Source organism: Rutilus rutilus, assembly GCF_951802725.1.
Source record: "Rutilus rutilus genome assembly, chromosome: 21".
Classification (NCBI taxonomy): domain Eukaryota; kingdom Metazoa; phylum Chordata; class Actinopteri; order Cypriniformes; family Leuciscidae; genus Rutilus; species Rutilus rutilus.
Window position 1 is genome coordinate 34,126,923 of NC_140226.1, and position 11,639 is coordinate 34,138,561.

The window sequence follows — 11,639 nt, forward strand, 5'->3', positions numbered from 1 at the left end:
AAGATTCCAATAAAAGCATACACTTTATTAGTGGTTATTAGACAATATTTAGATTATTTTGCTATATAATGTGACAGATTCAGAGTCCCATACATAAAATGTCAAGTTTTAACAGTAAAACAACTAAATCTTATATGTTGTTTATAAAGTTTGTGTCTTTCTTTCCTTTCAATAAATGGCACTTGCTGTAATATTTTGTCACTTAATGAATGAAATTCACATATTTACACGTTTGACTGATTTGAATAAATGTTTTTGGAGCCACTGAAAGTCCATCATGATTAATGAATTTTATTTACACATTGCATTATCTTCATTACAATCACATGAGAGGCTCAGAGATATAACACATTAAAACCACATTAAATAATGCAGAAGTCATTAGCTGATTTTGACAGAGTCTGCGTGGCAACATATTCAATAACCAAATATGTTTCACATCCGAGTATGTGAACAAGCAAATATCTGAATCCATAGGCGTGTGACTTTAGTTTCATCCTGAAGATGTAAATTTGTTTTGTAAAAGAGGTTCAGTAGTTTGTGTCTCTCTGACACGCATATGCTCAAACATGGATTATAACTCTCAATAAACCTAACATCACTAATATTCAGCACAATTCAATCCTCCCACAAATAACAGACGGTTTCAGTAACGATCATCACAGATATTTGACATTTGTTTTGAGTGATTTCAGTAAAGTTGCCCTTTTTAGGGTCATAATTTAATGTAGATACATCATTTTAAACAGTTCTCACTCATTACAGATTATAAACATATAACATCATATGAACATTTGTCTTTGGTGAGAATTTTATTTAAATTTAATTGTTTAGATTTTGGTTAAAATACAGTTTCACCTTAAACAGCAGCTCAGTTTAAGAAATTAGTCTAAGAGAGAAAGACTTAAACCTTAATTATGCTAATATTAAATATTTTCCACGACATTAATTCTGGATTGAACGATGGTTATGGTGGAGCTGGAGCTTTCTGGATCATCAGAGAAATTTCCCGCAACATCATTATGAATGTGGTAGTAATACAGGAAGAGGAAAAACCCTGTAAAAAACAAACACAAAAAACGGTAAGAGAAACATGGTATTTGGTATATGAAGTTTTATTGCATTTATTTCTGCAAAACAAAAGGCTGATTTGATAGGAAGATGGAGCTGATGTGCAAATAGTTCGGACTATGTGCCAATATGTAGTTCATGCAGTGATATTTGTGCATATTTTAAATGACAGACCTATAGGTTTGGATGTTTTGTCAATGGCATTTAATCCTGCAAAATAAAACGCTAATAACTTGCTCTTTTGTGATTAAGAAGATTGAGTGAATATAGATAATAGTTCCAGTGGATGAAGGGCCTCTCAAGGGCTAAAGCCCAGGGGCCCCTTATAGTCTTAATGTGGCTCTGAACACAAGTACTGTCTGAATGTTGAATTTACTTAGAATATTAATTCCTGCTAATAGCCTGGAGACATTAGCAAACTAACTATAGCAAATTACTTGCCTATCAAGGAGAAAATTAGCAAACTCAGCTTAAAACCCAGAAAGGTTTCAAAATGAAGTCTGTGTCCATCTCTCAAGCGCATCTCCAATATTTATACAGCTTTTATTATACTTGTGATCATGCAGCTTTTTAGATGGATGCCGAGGCTTTTTAGGACGGGTAGAAGGTTCGATTTCGGACCCTCAGCGTTTGCCGGCTTCCATGACTGAAATACGCTGTTTTCCGCGGTGCCGAAATATAATTGGGTAAACTGGCAGTGGCCGGAGTCACACAGACCAAAACAAAGACAGACAATGTATAGCATTGTTTTTCAGAGAAACAAGTATGTGAACTGATGTGAATGCATATTTCTTAAATATCTCCAAACATATTATGGTATTTTTAAGCTTTAGTACAGTCAAAAACTTACATACAGTACCTTTAAAGTCAAGTTGCATAATTTTTTTAATGTAACCAAAAATACACTTTAGGCCAAATTCTTATGGTCAAATTGATTGTTACAATATCTGCCACTATAAACCCTTATAATCAATAAAAATAATAAAATAAAATGAATAAATAAATACATAATTATATATAAAATAAACAATTATGTACGGATAAATAGAAGCATTCTATTAAACCAGATGTAATGATGTACGTGATTGTTTCTTACCCTGAAACGAGTTCAACACGGTGAAGATGTAATATAAGGGAATGAGCATCGGTCCATAACTGAAGAACGCCACAGCCCACGTCAGGCCGAAGAGCAGGAACAAACTCAACACCATCATGAGCTGCTTTCTGAATGTGTTTCTCTTGCCGTCAGGCGCTCTTACGTGTTGGGTTTGGACAATCTTAGTGACGATCATGATGAAGATTCCAGTCGTGAAGATGAAGACTAAAGCGTAGTAGCCAATGTTTAATTTGTATTGAATGAAAGGATCTGTAATCCAGCACCTATAATTAGAAGAGAAGAGAAAATGTTGATTTAAAAGCTTCATTATTATTTCATGCATTTGTGACATCAGAACAACTTACATTCGTGTGTTTTTTCTAGATGTTGCGTTTACAATCACTTCTTTATATCCTCCTAATGAAACAACAGCTACGACTATTGGAGCCGAAAAAGCTGAAAGCACACGGAGACCAGGGTTATTATAGGTAACTAAAAAAATATTAATAAAATACTAAAATAACACTGATGGAGACAAATAATTTAGTTGAGTGCTCAGATGCTCTTTAAAGGAACGGCTCAAGAAAAGGACAAAAACACCATAAAAGTATCATGACAGTAGTTCATATGTCTCGGGCACAATAGATTTTCTTAAAGGATTAGTTCACCTCAGAATGAAAATTTCCTGATAATTTACTCACCCCAATGCCATCCAAGATGTTCATGTCTTTCTTTTTTCAGTGGAAAATAAATTAAGTATTTTGAGGAAAACATTTCAGGATTTTTCTCCACACAATGGACTTCAATGGCAACCAGAATGTTGAAGTTCAAATCAATGCCGTTTCAAAGGGCTCTGCACAATCCCAGCTGAGGAATAGGGTCTTATCTGGCAAAACGATCGGCCATTTTCTAAAAAATAAATAAAAATGTATATACTTTTTAACCACAATTGTTTGTCTTGTCCTGGTCTGCAACGTGCCATGTATTACGTCATCACGTTGGAGAGGTCATAAAAAAAAAAGAAAATAATAATAATAAATGAAAACAAAGATGTCGGACGATTTTGAAGTTGGAAGAGAAAATGAGATGTTTTTTTCGCCCTTCCCTACCTTTTTGAACCGGAGTACACAGACAAATAACTTAGAAAGATGACGTGACTCGTGACCTTTCCAACGTGATGACGCAATGCATGGTGCGTCGCAGACCAACACAAGACGAACAATTGTGGTTAAAAAGTATATACATTTTAATTTTTTTTGAAAATGACCGATCGTTTCGCCAGATAAGACCCCATTCCTCAGCTGGGATCGTGCAGAGCCCTTTGAAACAGCATTGATTTGAACTTCAACATTCTGGTTGCCATTGAAGTCCATTGTGTGGAGAAAAATCCTGAAATATTTTCCTCAAAAAAATTAATTTCTTTTCCACTGAAGAAAGAAAGACATGGACATCTTGGATGGCAAATTATCAGGAAACTTTCATTTTGAGGTGAACTAATCCTTTAAGTGAGCACTATAACAGGTGTTTTGTTCATAAAACTCACTCCAGCCGAACACTGTGATCTTCCTCATGTAGTTTGTGATGGTGACGTTCTGTCTGATGAGCCATAAGTACATATGAAGAGCTTGAATGAAGAACCAGGTGAATGTAGTCAGCATGGAGTAATGCATGAGCAGCGCTATGAAGACACACGCAGCCTTGTCTTCTGTGTTGGCGACGCTCTCGTTTGACAAAAAGGATAAATTCAGGAGAAACAAAGCCACAAACATGTTCATCAAGATCTTCGTGGCGTGGTTTGATTTGGCTTTCCTGTTCAAATATAAAAATAACCTGTATTTCTAACATGCATTTATGCATTTTGCAGACGCTTTAATCCAAAAGAGGAGCAAAAGCAATTGGTCAAAGAACTTAAAGTAGCTATATGTTATATTTTAGAGACTCTACCGTAATAGGAAATGCATTAAAAGAGCGACGGACAGAAAAAACATGGAGATGCCGCAGCCGATAGAAGAGATGAAGCTCAATGAATCCACATATTGTGCTCTGATGTTTGCATTTACATCTGGAGGAGACTGAGAGATCAGAGAAATATATTTGAACTAAAAGACTCTGATATTGATTTCATGGGGTCTTTAAATGAAACACTGAGAAGCTTCTCACCATCAGCACTGCAAAGAACGTCAGATGTGAACACGAGCACTTTATGGTGTTACTGTTGACTTTTACTGTCTCACAGCCGGACGTCGACCATGTAAGATTTCCTTCAAAGAAAAGAGAGCGAGGAATGAAATATTTAAAATAAATTAGTTTTTTGATTTTACCTGATCAGAACAGCCATAAATAGATTTACCTTTGCCATCCCAAGAACTGCAGGACGCCTCACCGACCTGTAAGAACATTTTTATTTTGCTTTTACGGTGTCTGGTCATTATATAAAAAAATGTTTGACAACAAAACCTTCATTACCAGATCTTTCTGTGTAAAGAACATTTCTATGTTGTTGGTGAGGTCGGAGATATTGGCCTTCATTGTTATTCCATAAACCTCATTGTTCAAAACAGTGTAATTTTTTGTTTCATCCTAAATAAGAAATAGAGCAAATCACATATGAATGAACATGTATGAACACAATAGATCAAGAAACATTTGTCAAAAGAAAAGTACACCCAAAAATGTCTCTTATGCTGTTATATTTTCACTAGAACACAATTTAGAATTTTTATCTCTTTTCAAACAACAATTAAAAAATTGCAAAAAGGATTTAAAAAAAAAAAAACACCACAGAAGCATTATAACAGTAGTGAACATGACAGTGTACTAATATCCAGCTCTTCTGAAGTCAAGAGATTTGTGTCATGATGGAGCAGAGATGAGTGACAATTTATTTGGTGAATTATTCCATAAACTCCATAAATTCCAAAAAAAGTAAAAAAAATTATTCCATAAATTCCATAAAAACATGGACAAACATGTTAAAACGTGGATTTTTAAAATGTTTTAATTGTGAGTACCTTTCCCATGTTTTTGAACCGTAGAACTCCAAGTAACGCACATCCATGGTTTTCCAGTCGTGATTTATTAAAGGCCTCAGTGGGAATCTTTACAGACCAGGGGATGTCTGTCTTAATGTCACTTTGACAATCAGCAACCTGTAAAAAAAGAATTAGGTAACACTTTATTTTAGTGTCCTTGTTACATATGTTACATGTACCTACCATAGTAATAACAGTAAATGATGCATAATTACATGCAACTAACCCTAAACCAAATCCTAATCTTACCCTAACCCAATAGTAAGTACATGTATTTGCTTAATGTTACTCAGTACTTAAATATATAATTACACTGCAACAATGACACCTTAAAATAAAGTGTAACCAAGAATTATAATAAGTAAGGAATTGAAAGACTTGAGAACTTAGAAAATGCCGGGCAGTCTGGTTGAGGAACGACCACTCCCCGAGAAGTAAAAGGACCTTTCTGGAAATTAACATTTGAACTCTCTCTTGTGAAGTTAGCATCACCATTTGAGACGCAAGTCTCATCTCAGAATACATCTCTTTCCCCCTTCCCCCCCTCCCTTTCTCTCTCATGCTGAGATCACCTGAAATTCACCCAAAAATGTATATGGTTTAAATCTGAATAATTATTATACAGTTTTATACATGTTTGGTATCATTTGAAATGTCTCAGTGTGACTGGTACAAATGTCTCAATCCCAAAGATAAGGAAAAACCATAAGGCAAATAAAGTTTTTAAAAGTTAGGGATAACCTGCACACCAGGTCTGTGTATATAATGAATTGCAACAAGAGGCTCAGGGCGATTCTGTAACTCAGATCAGCCCATAATGTTAAAGGATCTCAAAGACTTCAGCATTATGTATTTTTCAAAATGTTGGGTTTCACCTATCTTTTAATCTTTATCTCTGAGCATTTGGTGTTATTGTATTGATTATCTTTGAACTGATTATGAAATTGTCATGATTGGCGGAAACCCCCATTTGGACCGATTAATGGGCTTACAGAATCATACCATGTTTTATTGTTTCTCAAGTCTTACTTTTATCCTGTTCGGATATGAAGAGTAACATATGTCTCTGGTTTCTGTGTTCTCATCTTGTATGTGAAGAAGACCAAAAACATCCCCCGTCACAATGTCTGCATTGCTTATATTTTTGTGTTCCATTTCTTCCATCTTAGACTCCAGATTGTCCAAGGCGTCTCTGCAAAATTGAATAATCACTCTGTATTCTGTGATAAAAATGTAAATTTTACAAAACACTGGTAACCACACACTTACGCTGCTTTTGAGGGATTAATAAATCCATCCTTGCCTTTTAGATCATCTGTAGTTAGATTGTAAGTTATCTTTGTTGTTGGATTGTTAGTTGTCTCAGATGGTTTAAAAATGGTAGCTGGCTTGTTAATGGATTTGTATGACATTGATGTGAAAGTAGTTGATCTTTCATCAACACAGATGACACACATCCATTCACTCCCATTAAAATTCAGAACATATGTACATCCTTCATTCCCTTAAATACAAAGTAATATATAAGAGATGGATTTTAATGATATAGGCTATCTGTGCTTTTGGATCTCAAATATTAAAGTGATTAGGCTAAATATATTGTGTTGTTTATTTATAAACCTATACATGTATTGTAATTTAAGCATGCATATTCAGTTGACATAAGCCCTTTCAAGGGAACTAGCGCTGCGTCAAAAACGCTGCGGGAGCGCCCCTGCATGATTGCATCGTGAAGCACATATGGAATCAGTCTAATGGTGTGGCGGAACTTTCCTGAAATGTTGTTTGCTCGCCATAAAAATGTTTTTTATTTTATTTACTGTATATAGATGAAAACTCCCGCCTTGCAACTTGTAATGACAGACAAAAAACACCAGGGACACAGATTCACACACAGAGCGCTTGCTAAAGACACAGAAGCTGACATTGATTTGTCTCTCGCCCGGAGTGGCCCGCACTGAGGGACCCGCATTAATGAGACGGCCAAGTCAGTGAGCCGTTTTATGGCAGCCCTGGTGGCCACGAAGAAGCATCTCTGCCTGAACCTCGCAGGAATGAAGGAGAATGAGAAAAGCTTCCCTCTGGACGCCCGCTCTCTCCTGCTGGCCTCTTCGGTGACGCAGTTAATTCTGTCACCAAGAGGTTTCAGGAAGAAGCAGTCTGCGGCGTTCCAGAAATTCCTGCCTCGCCGAGCTTATGTCTCGGGGGCTGCTGGGCGGGAAAGCAGCCCCAGCCGTCATCCAGCTCCTCACATAAGTGCAACAAAACAGTTGCGTCTCGCGCTCAAACCACAAAAAGACTGGAAGGCGGTGCAACTCTCTCAGGCTAAGTCCTTGAAGGGCAAGGCAGATCTGAGGACCGTTATTGTGTCTAAGAGAGCTTCATCTTAGAAGTCCAGACTGCACCAGCGCCAGGCTACTGAGGGTGCACCCCTCCGGGGAAAGACTGATTCCACCTCATATGGTGCCCATCTCCCCTCAGTGCCCTCAGGGAGCCGTTCTGCCCAACCCCGCCTTCATGCCGGGACACAGAGGTACCCAGTGAGCGTTTACCTGAGGGTCGCTCGCTTACTCCTTCCGAGGATGGTTCTATAGCGCCACTTCAGGTTGCTTGCTGTTCGAGATACACCAGAGGCCAGTCTCGAGAGACTGGTACACTTAGTAGATTTTCTGGCAGAGTGGATACGTCAATCAGATGATTGAAAAAGGCTATACCATTCAGTTCAGGTCTTGCAGGCTGAGCAGGCTCTGTTTATGAAACCAAAAATAAAAGCTCTTCTGTAAGAAGAGTCCAATTTTTGTGTCCAATTTTAGATCTGCACCTGTTGCTCAAATTCAAAATGCTTACTCTGAAGCTTTCGGGGGCGAAGTGTACCAAAATTGAGTTCTTCCTGTCACCTCGCACTTTCATAAAGTGTTTGGATACAGCTATGGCTTCACTGGGAGTCCAGGGCATCCGCATACTAAACTATATCGACAATTGGTTGATTCTAGCTCAATCTGAGCATCTGACTTTTCGACATTAAGATGTTGTTCTTGCCCACATGAGAAAGTTGGGGTTGAGGTTGAATGCCAAGAAGAGTGTGCTTTCTCCACAGAGGACCATTATTCTGGGCATGGTTTGGAACCCAAAAAACCTTGGTTTCTTTTCCGAGGGCCTTTGTTGGGAGCTCCTTGTTGTCGCATCACGCTAACGACGGACGCATCCCTCACGGTTTGGGGAGTGACCATGAGTGGTCGCTCAGCTCGAGGCCTGTGGCGGGACCATCATCTCTCGTGGCACATAAACTGCCGGGAAATGCTGGCCGTGTTTCAAGCTTTGAAATACTTCCTCCCAGACCTGAGGGATCAACATTGCTTGTTTGTACCGACAAACCATCAGGGATGTGCAGTCGTGTCCCTTATTTAAGCTGGCTCACCAGATCCTCCTATGGGCCCAAGGGAAACTGCTCTCTCTGAGGGCAGCATATATTTAAAATCAGGGAGCATTTAAATCAGTGAGTAGACATCCTGTTGAGGAAGGGGCCGAGGCCCGGGGAATAGAGACTCTTATGAAAGAACTTGATGTAGATCTGTACGCATCCCAAGAGACGACACACTGTCCACTTTGGCTCTCCCTTACTCAGCTATGGTACAAATGTGGCCGAGGCTACGTCGGTACGCTTTTCTTCCGATCGCTCTGCTCCGGAGAGTTCTGGAGAGAGTTCACCAGGACGAGGCCCATCTTCTGTTAGTAGCCCCGTTCTGGCCTGACAGAGTATGGTTCTCGGACCTAGTGTCTCTTCTCGACGGCTCTCCTCTGGAGATTCCTTCTCTCTCAGGCGAGCGGGTTGACCCTTCACCCCCGGCCAGAATTGTGGAAACTGTGGGCTTGGCCTCAGAGGGGTCCCAGCTCATAAGTTCAGGTCTCTCATCTGAGGTTTTTGAGATGATCCTCCACTCCACGAGGAAACTCTACGCCTTGAAGTGGAGACTATTCACTTCCTGGTGCGGAGAGCACCAGCCTGACCCAGTTAACTGCCCAGTGGGTGCAGTGCTGGAGTTCCTGCTGGAGCGTTTCTCCCGAGGGTTATCCCCCTCCACACTAAAGCTGTACGTGGCTCTCAAAAGAATCTGAGACATTCACTCCCTTTCGGTATCTCATCTCCCTCATGCCTGGAATTTGCGCCCGCGATGGTAAAGTCTTTTCTTCACCCTAGACCGGGTTCTACTAATATTGTAAGACTTATAGCTCTGCAGGCCTTCTGTCCTCCGCCCTTGGATGTCAGATCAGGAGAAACTAAATCTGATCTGCCCAGTTAGGGTCCAAGATGCTAATGTCCACAGAGCTGCCCTGTGGAGGAAATCTGAACAGTTGTTAATTTGCTTTGGGTCACCCAGAAAGTGGTGCCCAGCATCTAAGCATAGGATAAGCAAGTGGGTGGCGAGGCTCTCTCACTTGTTTATGAGTCGGCCGGTCAGCCTTCACCTTTGATTGTGCGGGCCAACTCTAATAGGAGTATGGTTGCTTCCCAAGCATTACTGTCAGGAGTTTCTCTTCTAGATGTTTGTGATGCAGCAGGCTGGTCCTCACCACACAGATTTGTGAGGTTCTACGACCTTGGGTGCAGGTGCTTTTGTCTGAATGTGTGCACTGACTTCACACAGGACAGACACTTGCTCTTATGACGGCATGGGTAATTTGTTCCTGCAAATTCCCTTGAAAGGGAACGTCTCGGTTACGTATGTAACCTTAGTTCCCTGAAGAGGGAACGAGACGCTGCATCACCCTGCCATACTCCCGGCATGCCAATGATCGACTTTGCTTCAGCCTATCAGAAGCTTACATTGTTGGTTCAGGTAGCTTAAGTTGTGGAGATCATACATTCTAATTTATTTTAATTCTAATTTAACAAAACATAATTAAATTCGAATATAACATCTTGACTGTTACTGGTTAATGACGGGCGTCGGTTAGGGAAAAAACTAAATGAACATTACTAACGTTTGTTTGACCAAGTATAGTGTAAATGCAGATATCGGATATAGGTCCCCTAAAAGAAGATGCAAGCTGGTCGTCAAGAAAATCGGATATAGAAACCGGAAATGCCTGAGCTGTAATAAGTAGAACGCGGAAGTCATTGTGCAAGTAGTCCATTATGCGATGTACACCTCTCTCAAGCTCTGAATATGAATATGATTGTGGAAAGTAAATGTATTTGTGTATGAATGCAGTTGTTCTAATTTATATACTGTTTGGGAAGATCTGGTGTACTTCCAACAACAGATACCTAATATAATATAACAAATACCAGTTTGCAGTACCAAGCAGCTTTACAGGCTGTTTTTGTACAGCTAAAAGAACTGGAAGCAGATGATGCAAATCTTGCGTGAAAAATATGGTAGTTAGTTTAGCTGTTTAGCTTAAAAATCTGAGACAAAGAGCAGTGGCATGAAAAAATAAAAGCAATATGAAACTATCTGGTCTAGTTGTCATAGTTGTTACAATTTTCAGCTCGCCTTGTCTTGAATCTTTAGTGAAAACTTGCAATCTTATATTGAAGTGTTCGGTATTAAAGCTGCACATTCATCAATGCAACCTTCGTTCTTCCCTTTCTTATTTACTGTGAGGAGTACAGAAATATAAAGAATGCAAGCAAGCACAGGCTCATTCCCATAGTGGCCTGTTACACCTGTCATTTTAAATAACCAACTGTTCTGCCATAATTAAACACAAACTAAAATTAAAGACAAAATAATGTGGATAAAATCATACCTGATGGTGATTTAGTCTGGCAGCTTACATTATTAAAAATTCCTGTAAAAGGGAAGAGATGGAATTATTACAAGTCTCACTAAATATAAATAATCCAAAATAGCCTGTGGTTGAACCATGATCTGCTCTTTCTCAGAAACACATTGCAGCGTAGGTACAATTAATATTCAGACTTCATTTAAACAGCTTCTTTGGTTGAGTATGTTAGCCTTAAGTGTGTTTGGATCTGTTTATGGTTTGCATCGACAACAGTGATCAATCATAGTGGACAGTGAAAACTTCTGTGGAAAGTACATTTAAATGGAAAAAGAACAATAACACCAAAAACTCACAACCTTCAACACTGTCACTGTGTCTATTGTAGGACGACACGCACCTGTGAAATTCAAGGTTAGTGGGGGACAGACAGCAGAATGAACATCTGGCAATAACCACAGCTTTATGCCTTCAAACGTCTCATTCATTCTGACTTCACACTGCCCCTCATGGTTTATGCTGAAACTATATGATTTGCACTGTCCTAAAACCAGAGAGAATATTTTACATTTGTTGCAAAAAAATGTTTTAAGATCTTTGAACTCAAGAATGGTCTATAAATAAAATATACACAGGTTTTACCTAGAGAAGAGATGTTTAGTGTGACATTGGTTCTGTGAAAATTCCCTTGATTTATCTCCTGGCTGGGA

General features: G+C 39.2%; 1 protein-coding gene across 1 annotated transcript; it reads right to left on the minus strand.

Moving 5' to 3' along the window:
* Positions 1 to 266: 266 nt before the first annotated feature.
* On the minus strand, positions 267 to 5,310 carry LOC311280345 (adhesion G-protein coupled receptor G6-like). Its single transcript, XM_084392446.1, has 9 exons — positions 5,179 to 5,310; positions 4,634 to 4,747; positions 4,518 to 4,554; positions 4,328 to 4,428; positions 4,112 to 4,239; positions 3,711 to 3,976; positions 2,533 to 2,623; positions 2,168 to 2,451; positions 267 to 1,057 (listed from the first exon to the last, which is right to left on the minus strand). The coding sequence occupies exons 1-9, from the start codon at positions 5,185 to 5,187 to the stop codon at positions 927 to 929; spliced, it is 1,161 nt and encodes a 386-aa protein (XP_084248572.1). The 5' UTR covers positions 5,188 to 5,310; the 3' UTR covers positions 267 to 926.
* Positions 5,311 to 11,639: the final 6,329 nt, after the last annotated feature.